This window comes from Salvia hispanica, chromosome 5, assembly GCF_029641045.1.
Source record: "Salvia hispanica isolate PSC_SH4W2 chromosome 5, Shi_PSC_v1, whole genome shotgun sequence".
NCBI lineage: Eukaryota > Viridiplantae > Streptophyta > Magnoliopsida > Lamiales > Lamiaceae > Salvia > Salvia hispanica.
In genome coordinates this window covers 29,370,379-29,390,553 of record NC_142696.1, presented here as the reverse complement: position 1 = coordinate 29,390,553, position 20,175 = coordinate 29,370,379, and the positions used below count along the sequence as shown (strand labels likewise).

Genomic DNA, 20,175 nt, shown 5'->3' with positions numbered 1-20,175 from the left:
TTCGGCAAGTCGCTGCTGGCCTCTTCCGGAATCCCGTGCAGTCATACCGAGTAGCTGTATGTTCTCTGAAAAACTGCCGGTTTTAGTGAGTCGTTGACTTGCCATTCAGTGAGTCACTGAAACATGGCTGGCCTCCAATTCATTCTATGCGCTCGTTTTCACTCATTTTCACCTATTTTTAACTCTTTTTTTTTAAAACTTTATAAAATGGTCAAAATACCAAATTATAGAGAATAAAAGATATTAATGTCCTTTTAATAGCCAAATGTATACAAAAATCAATCAATTCCTATAAACACGTACAAAATCCAATTTTATCGAATGATCCTTGCTATGCCCTATCGCCATATTATACTCCCCCCATTTTAAAAAAAATAGACAATATTTGAAATGTACGAGTTTTAATACAAGATTGGTAAAGTAAGAGAGAGATAAAAAAAATGATTGAAATATTATTAGTGGAGAATATGACCCATCTCATTAAAAAAAAAGTTTTCATAAATAAAACTACTCTATCTTTAAGAAACATATAGCAAATATTGTCTATTTTTAAAGTACGGATGGAGTATTATATACAGAAGTTAGAAAGTCTTGCCAAATGTAATCGGAAATGATTCAAAGTAATGTATCATGGACTCAATCACAATGCTACAAGTGTAACTTCCTCGAAAAGTACCAGTTAACAAACTTATAGCTACGTGACTTTCTAAGGTCTAAGTTCACACATTAGCTCTCATTTCTTGGTGGCATATATTTTAAGAAATGTTAAAAAAAGTGAGTGGTCAAAATTTAATGGTATATGAGTCTCATTTATATATATTAGTTTTAAATAAAATATGCATAGAATGAGTTGGTGAAATGTGGGACCATTTTATCATTTATAGTAAAAATGAAACGGAACTACACTATTCGTAGACAAATAAAAACATGAAACAAGACTCTATTAGCTGACGGAGGATGTAGTTTCTTTGACTTTTAGCAACTGATACAAGAAAATTATACTACAATTGACTATAGTATTTCAATTTTAATTTGGTACGCTAGCTTCATAGGGAATTAAAGGCAGGAAAAAACTTGTTTTTTTCTCAATAAAACTGGAGAGATTGAGAGAATCAGAAAGTTAGCTTTAGTTAACGCGTAATCGTGGGGACCGTTGCTATCCATGATTAAGGTTTCGGAAACACTAATTTTTTGTAATGTTTACGCATTGCAAATTGCATGCCATTCCTAGTCTCTCTCTCTCTCTCTCTCTTTTTTTTCTAATTACTTTCGTTTTATTATCATGCCTTCTATGTCTATAACTGGAAATTGTGGAAATGGAATCGAAAAAAGGTTCGTGCATGGATGTTCACACCCATTTATTTACGACTTAAATTAGTTAAAAAGTGGTAAAAAGTCCAAATCATTTTGCACCTAATGTTACTTCTGCACTATTTTGATGCAAATTTCTCTATATATGAGCTAGAATCATATAGCATTCATATTCTTTGGTTTGCATCCAAATGCAGGGGAGTCTTCCCATTTTGCATTATTATTCTATGAAATATATTCTATCCCAAAAAATTAGTGTTGCGTGTCAAATATACTTTTATATAGACTAAGAAGCACCACATTTATATTTATTAGATTTATCAAGATTTTTCCATTTTTATTCATGAAACTCTATTGAAATGCCCGTGCTAAAGTGTATTTCAAAAAGTTTAAACTTATTAGACAAGATCCTTTGCTTACCTTTTTTTGGTACCAAATCAAATTAGTAGTTATTTTTAATAACAATGAGATCTTAATTATGGAAAAGCAACGGTTACGATCAACAACATTGAACTATAATGATAAAATCTAAAAAACAATTATATATCCTAATTTCCAATACCTGGCAAAATTAAATATGTCCAGAGAAAGAGCAAATCGAAGAAAAACTAAAACATTGATTAACAGTGGAAATAAAAGTGGGGTATATGTTCTTACGGGATATTATTGAACACATATTTTTTGACCCACAATTATTATAATCTAGCTAATTCATGTTTAAAATTTTCATAATCTATTGTATTAAAAAATTTCAATATATGATCAGTGTAAAAAGCCAACAAACTCTAGTGCTTAGATGTTTGGCTTAGCTAGTTTTGTATTTCATTTTAATAAGTCCTAGCTGGGTTGGTTAATTTCCATCTAATTCTCACGAATCTTTAGTTGTTAAAATTAACTGGATTTTTGCTTAATTTATTTAAAACATTAAATTCAAGAACAATGGAAATTGTTATTCTCACAATTTTAAATAGACTACTTAGACTAGAAGGAAATAAAAGCCCTCAAAAACAAGTTCTCAAAAATGGAAAAGTTTAAAAATATTTTATTACGTACGTAAATACACTAATAAAATTCAGAAGATATATCTATATATATACCTTGATAAAGAGTGGAACTAATAAAAAAGCTTATTAGTTCTTCTTCTAGAGACTATAATGGCTTCTGGTTTATGGAAAACTCTATTGATGGTGATAGTTGTGTGTTTGGCTGAGGGTGGGCGTGGCGATTTGAGCGAATCAGCATGTTTAAAAGTTCCGGTCTCGGAATTTTCTGAGACGGTGAAGTCCACCGTTGGTGTAGTGCAGAAGGTGGTCTCCATCGTGTCCATGTTTGCCGGAAAAGTGGGTGATTTCCGGCTTAGCAATGCCATCTCCGATTGCCTCGAACTCATGGACGTGTCCATGGACCAGTTGAGCTCTGCCCTATCTGCTTCGCTTAATACATATGGTAAGGTTGTTTTAGTGTAATGTTTTTTACAAAGGAGAGTTGTTTAATTAGGCATACATTTTTAGGGACAATAATCAAATCCAAAATCTCTATATATTGTACAAACTACAAATTATGATGTGGACCGTTAGATTTTAAGATTTGATGTCAACAAACATAGAACGTCAACGGAAAATGTCAACATTGTCAACCGACTGACATTGAGATGACATTTTCTTTTGACATAATTTATCATCTGTTGACATCGAATCTTGAAATCTAACGGTTCAGATCATAGTTTGGAGTTTGTAAGAAAAAGTACATGCTGATTGCAGATCTACACTTGCATGGATGTAATGATCCTTGAAATTTAAAAATCTTTGCTTATGAAAATATTCAGCTGTGATACATGCAAAACTCAATCTTATTGTAGAACCCTAGAATCCCATCCGGAGGTCATTTTTAGACAATGCAGACGTCATTCCTAGTCTTGTTTTTAGGTTATGATGGTAAGCATGACCTAAACTGATCTAAAAATGACATCCGTATTTTTCAAATCCGGATTTTATAAAATTCCCTAAAACAAACTAAAAATGACGGGTTCGACAGTTCGGCACTTGAAATTTGTTCGATATTGATTATAACCCCTCGTGTTTGCTTAAAAATCTTCCCTATAAACAATATGTAGGGAAGAGTAACGACACCGGAAATGTGATTGACGACGTGAAGACGTTACTAAGCGGAGCATTGACGAATCAAGACACTTGCATAGAAGGATTTGACGGCACAAACGGCGTCGTAAAAAGCTTGGTTTCCGGCAGCTTAGACCACGTCACCTCATTAGTCCTCGACCTTCTCTCCATGGTCAAGTCCAATTCCGGCGGCGGCGGTAGAAGGTTGACGAGCAGCGATCAATTTCCACGCTGGATCAAATCGCGTGACCGGAAACTCCTCCAATCCGCCAGCAGCGCCACTGCGGACGCGGTGGTCGCTGCAGACGGGACCGGGAACTTCAGCAGCGTCGCGGAAGCGGTCCGCGCAGCGCCAGAGTATAGCACCAGGAAATACGTTATATACGTCAAACGAGGTGTGTACGAGGAGTATGTGGAGATCGGGAAGAAGAAATGGAACATAATGATGATCGGCGACGGCGTCGATGCGACGATTATTTCTGGTAATCGCAGCTGTGTTGATGGCTGGACTGCTTACGACTCTGCTACATTTGGTAAGAATCTCATCATTCATTTCTGCGATTTAAAGTCCTATTTGGTTTTTTTTTTCATAAGTGGATTTCACTATTTAACTAAATTATTACTCCCTCCGTCCCGCTTAAGATGACACATTTTCCTTTTTAGTTTGTCCCAACCAAGATGACACATTTTCTTTTTTGGAAACTTTCTCTCTCCAATTAATACACTTAACCACTTTTTTCCACCCCTATTAAAATATTCATCTTTCTTTCTCTCTCTATTTTAATACTTCCACCCACCTTTTCTCTCTCCAATTAAACACATTAACCAATTACTCCTAAAATCCCGTGCCAGCTAAGGAATGTGTCATCTTAGCCGGGACGAAGGGAGTATAAATTAAAGTCAAATAATTTCTTAAAAGCCACTTCTTTCCAACAATGGAATGAGGAAACAGATGGAGTATTTCATATTGTCTTGATTTTTTAACAATAGAATGAAGGGTAGTGTTAATCAACATACTGTATTTTTTACAACAAACTCCACACTATGATAAGACCTGTTAGATTTCTAGATTTGCTGTCAATAGATGACAAATAACGTCAAAATAAAATGTCAATACATTGTCAACCAGTTGACGTCGTGTTGACATTTTCTGTTGACGTTATTTGTCATTTGTTGATATTAATTTTAAAATCTAACCATCCAGATCAAAGTTTGGAGTTTGTACGATGTAAAGAGTTTTCATTTGATTCCATCCCGTGGCATGAATATATAAATGTTTTAAAATGATCTTGTATTTTGACGAAAATAAAAAATTTTAGAATATTATAGATAGGTCACACACATATCACATAATTTCATTAATATATTTACTAACGAGCCTTGATAATGGAACAAATGAAGCCGCAAATGGGCAAGGATTCTTAGCCCGTGACATAACATTCGAGAACACAGCCGGCCCGCGAAAGCACCAAGCGGTGGCGTATCGATCCGATTCCAACCTCTCGGTGCTATACCGCTGCAATGTCAGAGGATATCAGGATACATTATACGCTCATTCAATGCGCCAATTCTACCGCGAATGCAAGATCAGCGGCACGGTCGACTTCATATTCGGCAACGGGGAGGCCGTCTTCCAGAACTGCGAGATCATGGCCCGGAACGGCCTTCCCAATCAGAAGAACACTATCACCGCACATGGCCGGCGGAATTCCAGCGAAGAAACGGGCTTCTCGATCCAGTTCTGCAACATTTCAGCCGAGCGCGAGGTTACGATTCCAACGTACCTTGGGAGGCCGTGGAAATCGCATTCTCGGACAGTGGTGATGCAGTCGTACATCAGCAGCGCAGTTAGGCCCGAAGGGTGGTTGGAGTGGAACGGCAGTTTCGCGCTGGATACTCTGTTTTATGCAGAGTACATGAATTACGGGCCGGGGGCGGGAACAGAGGCCCGTGTTAAGTGGCCCGGTTATCGGGTTTTGAACGGTAAGGATGAGGCGAAGAGATACACGGTGGCCGAGTTTATTGCGGGAAATACATGGCTGCCTGCGACGGGGGTTAAGTATAATGCTGGATTGACTAATTGAATATTTTAAGAAAAATTATCATTTTTTTTTATTAATTCACTTTTTATTAATTGATTTGAGTCTTATCTATTGTTATAGTAATAACATGGAGTATTTCGTTTTGTGTCATAGTATTATTGAAGCTTTGATTATATGCCATAACATGTTATAAATTATAATGGTTGGAATGAATAGAATATATGTCTTTGAAGTTTGAAGGAAATTATTAAGGCTACAGTGAGAAAGCCTGTTCATAAAAAAGGGAAAGAATTCAATATATATGAATATTAAAGATTATTGAATCATAAATATATTATTTACTTTCATTATTATAAATGTGTAATTGATCTTTATACAAAGAGTTGAATGTATTAGAGTTGATTACAATGAATCATGGACTCAATCACAATGCTATAAGTTAAAAAACTAGCTAAGTGATTTTCTAAGGTCTTAGTTCACATATCAGCAGTCTCATTACATAGTGGCAGTGGTGAAGCTAAAATTTTAGTATTGGGGGGCCCAATTTACTTTTCATAGTTGTGAGATTTTTTTGTGTTTTCATCGTCAAAAATCGTTGGGACCTAAGTGGAGACTATGAAAAAGATTAATAATACGTGTGAAATAACTTTAAAATTGGACTTACTAACAATATTAGTGTAAGATACATATATGGATGCAAAAACTAAGGAGTAATAAATATAAAAAATGAACATTGTTAAACTAAAAATTCAATATACAAGATTTGGGGCGCTTCTAACTCTAAACATGGTGGGACAAAGACAGAATGGTAAACCACCTATGCTAGTTATTAATACATGAATTATGGATATATGTATATGTAATATAGTAAACGATGAAATTGATGGGGGGCCATGGGCTCCCCTGGCCCTCATGTGGCTTTGTCACTGCACGATGATATTAATTTTAAGAAATATTAAAAAAAGTGAACGGCAAAAAATTAATGATATATGGGTTCCACCTTTATAGTAGTATTAATTTTAAATGATATGTGAGTGGAATGAGTAGGCGAAATATGAGATCATATCACTATTATAAAAATGAACTGGAACCACTATTCGCGGACAAATTAAAACAAGAAACAAGACTCTATTATCTGACGGAGGGAGTAGTTTCTTTGACTTTCAGCAACTGATACAAGAAAAACAACTGACTATAGTATTTCAATTTTAATTTGATACACTAGCTTCGTAGGGAATTAAAGGCAGGAAAAAACTTGTTTTTTTTTCTCAATAAAACTGGAGAGATTAGAGCATCCGCAGCGGTAGCAAGGACGCTGCTCGTCTGTCCGTGCCGCTGAGCACGGTATTGTCCGTCCACCCCTGGAGCTCGTCCGTCCGTGCCGCTGAGCAGCCCTACGTGGCAAATTCGTTTTTTTTTTTTTTTTAAAAATTCAAAATTTATTTTAAAAAATGTTTTTAAATAAAAAAAAATATTTTCCCACTTCCCAAAAAATTATATCCGTTTTCTACCCACTTTTAATTTATTTTTCAATTTTTTTTCCCCAAAATTCACATTTTCATCTATAAATACCCCCACTTCAACACAAAAAAAAAAATCACATTCTCATCTATTCTATCATCATTCATCTACATTCTCTCATCTTTTTTCCTCATACTCTCTCATCTAAATTCCCACCACACTACACAATGTCCGGCTCCGGCGATCACCCCTCCGGCAATCGCGGTTGGAACCACGATTGGTTCGATTCCGAGGCCGGATATAGTCCAGAAACCCAATTTACGGCCCCTCCTCAAACTCAAGGTTCGCAAGCTCCGGGTGGCTACCGTCCTTACCCGTTGCACGACCTAAACGCCCCCGGGTTCGGGTGGGCACCCGAACCCGGATCGGGAGGGAGCAGAGCTCTATTCCTACTCCTACTTCTGTTCCTACTCCTCCTGTTCGTGGCACCCTCACCGCGTACACTCCGGGTGAGATGATGGTGATGTTCAAAGCCTACTTGGCAGTCTCCGAAGATCCGGACGTCGGCACGAACCAAACCGGAGAAACTTATTGGTGGCGCATCACTCGCCTCTACAATGAAACCCGGCCGGCGGGAACCATATATCGCAATGATTGTATGGTTCGCAATTGCATCTTCAGATGTAACGAGGCAATCGGGAAGTTCCAGGGGATTTACCTCCAGGAAGAGGGTCGGCGGGGAGCGGCACGAACAAGCTTGACATCATCACTGCTGCCTTGGCGGCATACCAACGGGAGGAGTTCAAACCGTTCAAGTACCTAGATTGTTGGCAGGAGGGGCGCCAACATCCGAAGTATAGGGGCGGCATAGCAGCATCCTCCTCCAGCTCCTCCAGCAAACGGTCCAGGTCGGTTGCCCTATCCGACGGCGTCTCCGATGATGTGGCTACCCAGCTTGCCGGAGCTAACTTGGGTAGCCCCGACGCTGGCCCGAGCAGTTCCCGCCCGCAAGGAAGGAAGAAGGCGGCGGCCAACCGCTCTCACCGTCGCGCCTCGACTCCATCCGCCCCCGCCGCCCCCGCTCCCTTTGTGCCTCCTCCACCCCCGAACAACACGTTGTGGGCCATCTTGAGTCAACTCTATATGAACGATACGTCTCGGATGACTCCGGATCAACTTGCAACACATGAGCAAATGATCCGGGGTCTCAAGAGGCAATTGGGGATAGAGGACTAGTCTTCCACGTGTGTAATTTTTAATTTCTAGGATTTTAATTATGTATTTTTTATTTTCTAGGATTTTAATTATGTATTTTTATTTTTTATTTTTTAATTATGTAATTTTTTATTTTTTAGGATTTTAATTATGTAATTTTTATTTTTTAATGTATTTTTATAATGTAGAAATGTTTTTAATAATTGGAGTATTTAAATTGAATAATAGAATGGTAGGACCCTTGAGCTTGTCCTTAGCTAAGAGCACGGATGTGGGTGTTGTGCTCTTAGCTAAGGACAAGGAGTAAAAGTGGGTCCGGGCCAACCTCTATACTCTTAGCTAAAAGCACGGATGGGGATGCTCTTAGCTTTAGTTAACGCGTAATCGTGGGGACCGTTGCTATCCATGATTAAGGTTTCGGAATCAATTAATTTTGGAAAAACACTAATTTTTTGTAATGTTTACGCATTGCAAATTGCATGCCATTCCTAGTCTTTTTTTTTTCTTCTAATTACTTTCGTTTAACTAGAAATTGTGGAAAAGGAATCGAAAAAAGGTTCGTGAATGCATGTTCACCCAATTATTTACAACTTAAATTAGTTAAAAAGTGGTAAAAAGTCCAAATCATTTTGCACCTAATGTTACTTCTGCACTATTTTGATGCAAATTTCCCTATATATGAGCTAGAATCATATATTCATATGCTTCGGTTTGGGAGTCTTTCCATTTTGCATTATTAAAAGATAGTAGTAATATAGGGAGTAGTATTTTTTAGAAATATTTTCGATCCCAAAACTTTTGTGAATTGCGTGTCAAATATACTTTTATATAGACTAAGAAGCACTGTATTTACATTTGTTAATAAATATCAAGATTTTTTCATATTTATTCTTGAAACTCTGTTGAAATGCCCGTGCTAAAGTGTATTTCAAAAAGTTTAAACTTATTAGGATAACATCACTATAGATCTAAACGTAAATATCAATTAAAATTTGAATTATTGGGATTAAGCCCGGCCCTATAAGATCCTTTGCTCACCTTTTTTTGGTGTACCAAATCAAATTAGTTATTTTAATAACAATAAGATCTTAATTATGGAAAACCAACCGTTACGATCAACAATGATAAATCCTAGAAAACAATTATAAATCACAATTTGATACTAATTGAACACCTAGCAAAATTAAATATGTCCAGAGAAAGAACAAATCGAAGAAAAACTAAAACATAGATTAACACTGGAAATAAAAGTGGGGTATATATGGTTCTTAAGGTAAATTGAACACATATTTTTTGACTTATAATCTAGCTAATTCATGTTTAAAAATTTTCATAATTCTATTGTATTAAATAATTTCAATACTCCTATATGATAAGTTTAAAAAGCCAACAAACTCTAGTGCTTAGATGTTTGGCTTAGCTAGTTCTTTATTTCTTTTTAATAAATCCTAGCTGGTTTGGTTAATTTCCATTTGATTACTCACGAACCTTTAGTTATTTAAATTAACTGGATTTTTGCTTAATTTATTTAAAACATTAAATTCAGGAAAACGAAATTGTTATTCTCACAATTTTAAATAGACTACTTAGACTAGAAGGAAATAAAAGCCCTCACAAACTAGTTCTCAAACCTGGAAAGGTTTAAAGAAAAAGAAGCGAGGCCTTCGCTGGCACCTATACTCCATTTTTTTCTTTTTCTATTTAGTATAATATTAATAATATTCTATTACGTACGTAAATATATCTATATATATACCTTGATAAACAGTGGAACAAAAAAAAAGCTAATTAGTTCTTCTTGTAGAAACTATAATGGCTTCTGGTTTATGGAAAACTCTGTTGATGGTGATAATGGTGTGTTTGGCTGATGTTGGGCGTGGCGATTTGAGCGAATCGGCGTGTTTAAAAGTTCCGGTCTCGGAATTTTCTGGGACGGTGAAGTCCACTGTTGGTGTAGTGCAGAAGGTGGTCTCCATCGTGTCCAAGTTTGCCGGAAAAGTGGGTGACTTCCGGCTTAGCAATGCCGTCTCCGACTGCCTCGAACTCATGGACGTTTCCATGGACCAGTTGAGCTCTGCCCTGTCTGCTTCGCTTAATACATATGGTAAGGTTGTTTTAGTTTAGTTTTTTGTTTTTAAATGAGAGTTGTTTAATTAGGCATATTACATATAATCAAATGAAAACTCTCTATATTGTTCAAACTCGAAACTATGATCAGTACCGTTAGATTTCAAGATTTGATGTCAACAAATGACAAATAACGTCAACGGAAAATATCAACATTGTCAACTAATTGACGTTGTGTTGACCTTTTCTGTTGGCATTGTTTATAATTTGTTGACATCAAATATTGAAATCCAACGATCCAGATCAGAGTTTGAAGTTTGTAGGAAAGATGCAATTTGCATATTATCGCTACCCTAAATTTGTAATATACTCCCTCCGTCCGTAAAATGTTGTCCATTTTTTGTCATTTCGGTCCGTCTGCGAAATGTTTTCCACTTTGCTTTTTTTCTTCTTCTCTATTTTTAGTAAATGGAGCCCACGTTTCAACTAATGTATAGATGCGAAACCTAAATTCTACTAATTTTTTCCACTCACTCTTCGTCACGTTTCTTAAAAACCGTGCCGAGTCAAATGTGGACAACATTTCACGGACGGAGGGAATACTAAATAATAAAGTGATAATGAATCAGTACATTTGCATGGATATAATGATCCTTGAAATTTAAAAATCTTTGCTCATGAAAATTGATGATCAATTGACATGTAAACTCATATGATATATATGCGTGAAATAAATGTGACTGATTTTAAAAAATGTGACTGTAAACTATATAGGGAAGAGTAACGGCACCGGAAATGTGATTGACGACGTGAAGACGTTACTGAGCGGAGCATTGACGAATCAAGACACTTGCATAGAAGGATTTGACGGCACAAATGGCGTCGTAAAAAGCTTGGTCTCCGGCAGCTTAGACCACGTCACCTCATTAGTCCTCAATCTTCTCTCCATGGTCAAGTCCAATTCAGGCCGCGGCGGTAGAAGATTGACGAGCAGCGATCAATTTCCACACTGGATCAAATCCCACGACCGGAAACTCCTCCAATCCGCCAACAGCGCCACTGCGGACACAGTGGTCGCTGCAGACGGGACTGGGAACTTCACCAGCGTCGCGGAAGCAGTCCGCGCAGCGCCAGAGTATAGCACCAGGAAATACGTTATATATATAAAGCGAGGTGTGTACGAGGAGTATGTGGAGATTGGGAAGAAGAAATGGAACATAATGATGATCGGCGACGGCATGGATGCGACGGTTATTTCTGGTAATCGCAGCTTTGTTGATGGCTGGACTACTTACCGCTCTACTACATTTGGTAAGAATCTCATTATTATTAATTACTGCAACGATTTGAAGTCCTATCTGCTTTTTACCATTTTATATAAATAAATTTTACCATTCAACTAAATCATTACACATATATTTTATTATAAAATTAGTATATAGAGTTAGACTAATATTTCGCTAACTCATTTTTTAATGTCTTTTTACAAAGTTAAATAATTTCTTAAAACTCGTGTCAAGTCAAAATAAGTTTATAAATGGCGAAGGGATTGAGTTATTAATTTATATATACCGATTAATTACATTAATCTGACTAACTGCAACTTCTATTTAATTCTGTGCATTTAAGATTGGCTTTTCCAAGTTTCACAGAGAGATTTTTGGGACACGTCTCGTGGCATGTCTATACTACTATACTACCTCTGTCCCTGAAAATTTGATACATATTACCATTTTGGTCTGTCCCTGAAAATTTGATACACTTCACTTTTACCATTTTTGGTAGTGGACCCTATATTCCACTAACTTATTCCTACTCACATTTTATTATAAAACTAATACTTTAAAAGTAGGACCCACATCTCACCAACTTTTTCAACTCACTTTCAATTACATTTCTTAAAACCCATGTCGGGTCAAAAGTGTAGCAAATTTTGGGGACGGAGGTAGTATAATTTACATGGTATACATATTGCATATTCACTTGTATATAATACTCCACATCTTCACATGGTCCCCATACATCTTTGTTCCACGCCTTGGATGTTCAAAAAGGGATATAAATGCATGTTACGTCTTATTTCATATTATCACATGAATTTTTAACAATGGAATGAATATATAAATTTTAACATACTAAAGTCTTGTATTTTGACAAAAATCAAAATTTTAGAATATTGTAGACATGTCACACACTCACATCACTTGATGTAATAAACTAACCTTATAAGATACTTCAATCCCTCCATGCACCATTTAAACAGTCATTTTGACTCAGCACAGATTTAAGAAATTGTTTAACTTTGTGAAGAAAAAAATAAAGGGAGAAAGTGAGTGAAATGTGAGACCTACTTTTAGTACTCCCTCCATCCAAAGGTAGTTGAGTCGTATTCATTTTTTTTATTGTTTCAACGTAGTTGAGTTATTTCTTTTTTTTTTTCAAAAGCTATATCTTCTCTCATCCTTTACTCTTTTTTTCTCTAACTTACTTCATTTTCTTTCTTATTTTACTATCCTTTTTAACCTTTAACACCTCAGTTTCTTCATTTCCGTGCCAAAAGAAATGCTTCGACTATATCAGGACATATGGAGTATTAGTTTTATAATGAATTATGAGTGTAAAATATTAGTGAAATAAAATAAATAGTTCTATAAATGTTTGACAAACTAAAATGACTAAATGACTCTTTAAATGGTGGATAGAGAGAGTAATATTTTACTTTTATTAAAAGTTAATTTCATGAGCATATTTACTAACAAGCCTTGATCATGGAACAAATGAAGCCGCAAAGGGGCAAGGATTCATAGCCCGCGATATTACATTCGAGAACACAGCCGGCCCGGGAAAGCACCAAGCGGTGGCGTATCGATCCGATTCCGACCGCTCGGTGCTATACCGCTGCAATGTCAGAGGATATCAAGACACATTATACGCTCATTCGATGCGCCAATTCTACCGCGAATGCAAGATCAGCGGCACGGTCGACTTCATATTCGGCAACGGGAAGGCCGTTTTCCAGAACTGCGAGATCACGGCCCGGAACGGCCTTCCCAATCAGAAGAACACTATCACCGCACAGGGCCGGAAGGATTCCAGCGAAGAAACGGGCTTCTCGATCCAGTTCTGCAACATTTCAGCCGGGCCCGAGGTTACGATCCCAACGTACCTCGGGAGGCCGTGGAAATCGTATTCTCGGACAGTGGTGATGCAGTCGTACATCGGTGGCAGCATTAGGCCCGAAGGGTGGTTGGAGTGGAACGGCGATTTCGCGCTTGATACTCTGTTTTATGCAGAGTATATGAATTACGGGCCAGGGGCGGGAATAGGGGCCCGTGTTAAGTGGCCCGGTTATCGGGTTTTGAACGGTACGGATGAGGCGAAGAGGTACACGGTGGCGGAGTTTATTGTGGGGAATACTTGGCTGCCTACGACTGGGGTTAGGTATATTGCTGGATTAACTAATTGAATGTTTTAAGTAATATTATCATTTTTTTGTGATTAATTCACTTTCAATTAATTGATTTGGATCTTCTCTATTGTTATAGTAAAAAGATGGACTATTTCGTTTTGTGTCATTGTATTATTGAAGCATTGATTAATATGTTATGTATATGTCACATTTCACAACATATTATAATGGTTGGATTGAAGACAATATATGCCGCCTTTGGAGGAAATTATTAAGGCTGCAGTTAGAGAGCCTATTCGAATAAAGGGAAGAAATCAATTTATATTAAAATTAAAGATAATTGAATCATAAATATAGTATTTACTTTCATTATTATCAATGTACATTTTATCTTTATATACAGAGTTGGATGTATTAGCTCCTTAACACGAATCAAAACTATGAATGATGAAAATTGAAGTACTCTTTAATACTAGTATGAGTCAAAATTGTCATCCAAATATTAATGAGCTACTTAATACGTAACCTATTAATGAAATTCCAAAAGAATTTTCATTATTGAATATTACAAAAGAATATTCATTACGTCGCTTTCAAGATTTTACTTTAAATTTTCACTGTCTGGTGAAAGAATATTAACCTGTTTCGATTTTTACTTTTCACTGTTTGGTGCAGTATATATTAAGGACAAACAACTTTTATGGACTACATTTTATTTTCTAAAATAATTTTAAGAAGTTATGATATGTATATTTATTTTCACGCGCTTTTACTTGTATACTAAATTGGATTATTTGAAGTGGGCCATATATCATTTATTCCAACTTTTATGTTCATTTTTAGCCTCATTTTTATTTTGTCTTGTTTTGTTATAAATGTAGTCATTATTTTTATTCTTCTCTTCCATTAGCATAAAGCATTCCTGCCGTGCATTCCGTGCATTTCACTGTAATTTAAATATCTGAATCGGTCAATCAACTTGATTCACAATTGTGGTATATATTGGTTTAGTTTCAAACATTTGAACTACTATCTTTTTTTTATGAATACAAAATTGAATAATCACAGGAAAATATATGAAATTTTATATGCACCGTTATTGAAATGTAACATAATATGGATAAAACTAAAATTATACAATTACATCAATTCAAATTTGTGAGTATTTTTAAATATGTTTTATATAAGGATGATTTGTGTTTATGATAAAGTTTTTTCATATATACTCCATTTAAATCAAATACTGGTGTTTAATTTCCTGTAGTTGAATTTTATTCTTCTCATAAAATCGCATAAAACATACCAACAACTTTATTTTCGACGCACTTGTGAATTCTTCTCTAAAACGGCCATATGTGTTCGGATTCGGTTTGCTTACACCACTTTGCATGTGTTTTGTTGATTTCATATATGTTGTTTTTACTATGGTTTCAAGCAAAAATGGATTTTAGTTTTAATAGTTTTCCTATTTTGAATTTAGTTTATAATTTCAGCTTGGATACATGTGTTGGTTGAGTTTCACGTAGATCTAAGAATTCTAAGTTTGTATGCTTGTAATTTTAGTTTAGTAAGCTCAAACTTTTCAAAATTATTCTAATTCGGTTTTATTTGACTTTGTATAGGTAAGGTTCATCCAAGTTGACATCATGCTCGGATTCCTAATTTAGTTCGGTGTATCGGTTAAGTTTGTAGTCAATTTGAGATTCGTGTTAGAAGTCTAAAAATGGAGTTTAATGGAGTTTCAATCTTAGTTTTTGTTTGTTAACTTGGAGAAGAAGCACGGATAAAAAAGGATTTTAATTGTTCTTATTTGATTGTTGAAATGTGCTTTATATTTTAAAAAACTTTCATTAACTTTATGTTCTCTGCATTTGGTGTACATAGGTTGTATTGGAACCATGGAATAATAGTTCTATTGTTTGAGTTTTAACTATGTGAATTGATTCTAATTTCCAAAATGTAGGGTGAAATATGCATAGGAGAAAAGTCATCGGAAAATGTTTAGGATGCAGTAATTGCAAAATTGTTAGAATTGGCATTTGCATATGAGGACATGATCATACCATAAACCATATTTATAGTGATAACCTAATAACCCTCATTTTATGGACGAAAAATATTATTTTTGGAACAGAATATCATTTTATAGAATAAAAGTATCATTTTATGCATGTTGAAAAAATATTATTTTATCGTGTATAAATATTATTTTTAATAAAAATGATACTTTTGACCCATAAAATGATAGGGTTATTATATTATTACATAAATATGAGTTATGATATGATCGCACCCTTTACATATAATTATATATTTATTCTATAATTACAATAATTGTGATCTATAAGTTTTGATTTTTCTGGGAAGCTAATATGTTCCACTATTGACCCACCTCACTCACGTTGATTTTGGTAGATATTTGCTATAGTCTCCCCCTCCTTCCACGCTCAACAGTCGTTATCAAAGTGTCCAAAAACAATAGTAATAAACTAATAATAATTGGTCAAGTCAAAAAATGTGTGACGTCGACCACGTAAAGATCTACTAATAGGCACACTTAATTGTTGGGTGAATCCTGTATTAAATCCTCTTATACTTGAACTAAATCGAAATTAGAAAAGAAAGAAAAGAGCCAAATGTATTAGAATTTATGTTTGGTGACGACACAAAAACTTTTGTCATAAAGTATATGACATCCTTTATGTAACTAGACACCTCAAAGGTTGCAACTCCTTCGCCTTTCAAACCTTCGAGCCTTGTTTCAAACAAGTTAGCAAAGAAGTTTACGTTCGTGTGAGCACTCGAGGATCATGAGGGATCAATCAAGGATCACATGAAAGTCATGTTGAAAACCCTGCACGTCTTTATCTTTAGATGAACATGTTGAAACATTAATTTTATCACTACAACAAAAAAAAAATGAATAATGACACTTTTTAATGTTTTTAAGGACACTAATTTGTGTGTCTAATTATACCATCAACGGTTCATTAAGTGCCCTTATTGTTAGTGTCTCAATTAAAATTATGGGACACAAATAGAAGCGTCCTAAATAGCAAATGATTAAGTTAATTTGCTCTCGACTTAGGGACGCTTTCGTTTGCGTTCATTATGGTTACTTTTAAAATTTCCAAAAATACTAGTAATTGAGTTTCAATTTTTATGTTCCTGAAAGATATTTTTTTAGTGTATATGATTTTTTGGTAAAAACACCAACTTTCGTGGTATCCAACCATGGGCTTATATTTACATGCACAAAATAAACTATATTGATTTGTATGATAAAATCAACCGAACACCTTAAATAATGTGGCAAAAGCGAGTGACTGTTCCAAACGATGAGACAAAAACGGGTAAGCTAATAATTCTACAGGTTACACATTAGATGTCCATTGCCGCATGGATAAAAGATGTGTAACTTCAATTGCCACATTAATAGCCCGTTCTTCGAATTCTTTTTGCAAGAAATTTATTTATGAAAATAAAATGATGGATGCTAAATACTACTCCCTCCGTCCGTGAATAGGAGTCCATTTTTTATTTTAGTCTGTATGCGAATAGGAGTCCCAGTTCATTTATACTAATCACTAAAAAAAAATAAAAAAACGAATTAGTGACATATTTGTTCGTCACTAATACGAACTTACCATGACAGCCGCCCATGTTTTCTGTTATTGGGTCGGTTAGTAATATTAGTGACTAACAAATCTGTCACTAAATTTTTTTAGTGAGAAGCTTTGTAATGACGGATCTGCAGATACTTAATCTGTCACTAACCCTGTTAAGTGAAGAAATTTTGCTAATTAGCGACAAAATTATCTGTCACTTAATAGCGAGTTTTTTGTACAATTTTATTAGGCCACACATTCTATTACCTCATTCGACTCACATGTCATTTAAAACTAATATATACAAGGGACGATCATATACCGCTAACTTTTTTTCACCCACTTATTTTAACATTTCATATAACACGTGCCGAAAAGAAATGAGACTCTCATTCACAAACGGACGGAATATTAATTATCCAAATATTGAGATATAAATTTTTAGTAGACATATCAAATAATTAGACAAGATTGATAGTTTATCCTACTAAAAATATAACGAAATATCACAATTTCATTTTACAGCATTTTTAAAATCATAAATCTTCAAAACATTATATGCAACGACTACTAGGACATTTGATTACAGTGATCGTTATGTATATGATTTTTTAGGAAAAATCACATAACATAAAATATTTTTTATAAAAGTCGTAAAAGTTAGACCGATGTTAGATCTAGGATGGTTTGTCTGTATATATTATTTTCTTTGCGAAAGGAAATTCGAGATTCAGGTCCACATATGACATATGGCCCAACAAGTAGTCGGTTGCATATAGTATTTCCTCCGTCCGAGTATAAATCACTTAAATAGAATTTTGAAGATTTTGGTGCCCCAAACTTTTAATGTTTATTTATCTATTTATTTCGAAAAAGATAAAATATACACCTAATTAATTTGATTGAAATAAAAGAATACATTTTGTTGTAAACCAGAGCTTGACAAGAGAATCGGGAAGAGCGAAATACCAGAGAAAAAGCTGAAAAAGGCGAAAACAAACAAGAAAAAAACAGAGAGTATTCTTCGATCATATTGCAATCGGCAATCCTACTATTAGTCTAATATAATTGGCGAATTAAGTTGAGAAATATATGTATGTGACAGTATAAAATTCCATAACAATCACCTAATAAAACAAATCTACCTTCACATGTGATAAATCTACCCCCTTTACATTTTCAAAATTTTAAAGAACAACACATATCTCTCTCTCTTTCATTATTAAAAAGTAGCAATAAATAATTTAAATCTTGTCACATTTCACCGCCTCAGTGCATGTCTTTCCTGTCCATCAATCTAAACGCACTATGCTGCAGAATCCCCCTTCATACAGAATAATTGATCACGGATTCTTGTTTTCTAGCTTAAATTACATACCACTAATTAACCCTATCATTTAAGGAAAATGATTTATTGAGGTAATATCTTATGCCATATTATCCTTAATTTTTGTCTTATAGTTATATTTTATGTTCTTACTAATGTGTCCTTGTATCATGTGGAATATTTTAGAAAAAAACACGTATCCAATAAGAAATATGTACTCCTTTCGTTCCACGTTATTTGAGTCATTTTTTTTTTCGTATTCATTTTGAAAAAATAATACTCTAATAAATAGTTAAAATGGAGAGAAAGAAAAGTAATAGAGAGAATAATGTAGAGAAATGACTTATTATAAAATTAGCATGAGTAAGATCAAGATACCTCGAATCGCGTTGGATTCTTTTAATTTTTTATTAAATTATATTTTACATTTTGGAACTCAAAGCAAGTGTAGGATTTTTATGTACTCCTCTCTCGCATGGGTTTTCAACATTACGTACATTTTTCTTTAGAGAATAAAATTTTACCAATAATATTATGGATTTCAAGTTTCTTTTGATGAAGATATCTAATTACTGTACTTAATTTTGTGTTAAGTGCTACTACTATTTTTCATTTTCTGGAAAATATAAATATATCATCCTCGAATATTTTTAAAAGTATACGTACTTTTTATCATTATATTTGTGTATTAATAAAAATCATATAATTTTATTTAAACAAAACTATACGAATCGAGTTGACACAACTCAACAACACTCAAAGCCTAATATTACATGATTAAAACTTGATATTACGTAATAAAATTTAATATCACACAATTTAAGCACAATATAACATTATTAAAACTTTATTACAAATCATATATAGATAAGAAAACAAAAGTATAATAATTCTTTTAAATAAATAAACTAATAATTTTTTAGTAGATTATCTGAATCCAAAATCCGAAATCATCATATTCTTATTGAGTCGTACAGATAAGGACCCAAACCCAAAATTACTTGACATAACCCAGTAACTTCATGTTGATTTGTATTGCATTTCCATATTGTGTTGAAATTTGCCAACCCTACGTAATATGATTAACCCAAATCCATCATCAATCTCAATATTTTGAAATTGTTACCATTATTCAATTTCCAAAAAAGTATTCATTCAAAAAATATAATCAAAAATTTTATTATAAAATATAAGTAAAAAATTAATAAAATTTAAGAATATTTATAAAAATAGTAAAAATAAATACTCCTAGAATATCCAATAGTGAATATTTCAAAATCATAATTTGAGATTCATACCCTAGTACCTAGTAACAGGATGTAAGTGAAAAATGTCATTACAATATGAATTCTAATTTTATAATAAAATATGAGTTAGATAGCAATGATTTCAACAATCACATTTTTCGATTCGGTCGGTTCCATAATAAAAGTTACATTTCACGTAAATCATAAGTAAGTCTTACATTTCACTAATTCACTTCACCCACATTTTGTTATAAAACTGATATTAAAAAATGAATCTCATATTTCAGTAACTTTTTCAATTCATTATTCTTTATGTTTCTTAAAATCACCCACATTTTGTTATAAAACTGATATTAAAAAATGAATCTCAT

At 34.2% G+C, this 20,175-nt stretch overlaps 2 protein-coding genes across 2 annotated transcripts; both read left to right on the top strand.

The window, feature by feature from the left end:
- The first annotated feature begins 2,446 nt into the window (after window positions 1-2,446).
- On the top strand, window positions 2,447-5,615 carry LOC125190779 (pectinesterase/pectinesterase inhibitor PPE8B-like). Its single transcript, XM_048088179.2, has 3 exons — window positions 2,447-2,757; window positions 3,425-3,961; window positions 4,830-5,615. The coding sequence occupies exons 1-3, from the start codon at window positions 2,466-2,468 to the stop codon at window positions 5,510-5,512; spliced, it is 1,512 nt and encodes a 503-aa protein (XP_047944136.1). The 5' UTR covers window positions 2,447-2,465; the 3' UTR covers window positions 5,513-5,615.
- A 4,324-nt stretch (window positions 5,616-9,939) lies between these two features.
- Window positions 9,940-13,781, top strand: LOC125187681 (pectinesterase/pectinesterase inhibitor PPE8B-like). The gene is made up of 3 exons (XM_048084306.2): window positions 9,940-10,250; window positions 10,988-11,524; window positions 12,997-13,781. Exons 1-3 carry the CDS (start codon window positions 9,959-9,961, stop codon window positions 13,677-13,679), a joined length of 1,512 nt encoding a protein of 503 aa, XP_047940263.1. The 5' UTR covers window positions 9,940-9,958; the 3' UTR covers window positions 13,680-13,781.
- The last annotated feature ends 6,394 nt before the right edge of the window (window positions 13,782-20,175 follow it).

Excerpts from the sequence above, each read along its gene's own strand:
- LOC125190779 (XM_048088179.2), top strand. The coding sequence starts at position 2,466 with ATGGCTTCTGGTTTATGGAAAACTCTATTGATGGTGATAGTTGTGTGT. Across the intron at positions 2,758-3,424 it reads TGCTTCGCTTAATACATATG|GGAAGAGTAACGACACCGGA; the intron begins GTAAGGTTGTTT and ends AACAATATGTAG. Across the intron at positions 3,962-4,829 it reads TTACGACTCTGCTACATTTG|CCGCAAATGGGCAAGGATTC; the intron begins GTAAGAATCTCA and ends GAACAAATGAAG.
- LOC125187681 (XM_048084306.2), top strand. The coding sequence starts at position 9,959 with ATGGCTTCTGGTTTATGGAAAACTCTGTTGATGGTGATAATGGTGTGT. Across the intron at positions 10,251-10,987 it reads TGCTTCGCTTAATACATATG|GGAAGAGTAACGGCACCGGA; the intron begins GTAAGGTTGTTT and ends TAAACTATATAG. Across the intron at positions 11,525-12,996 it reads TTACCGCTCTACTACATTTG|CCGCAAAGGGGCAAGGATTC; the intron begins GTAAGAATCTCA and ends GAACAAATGAAG.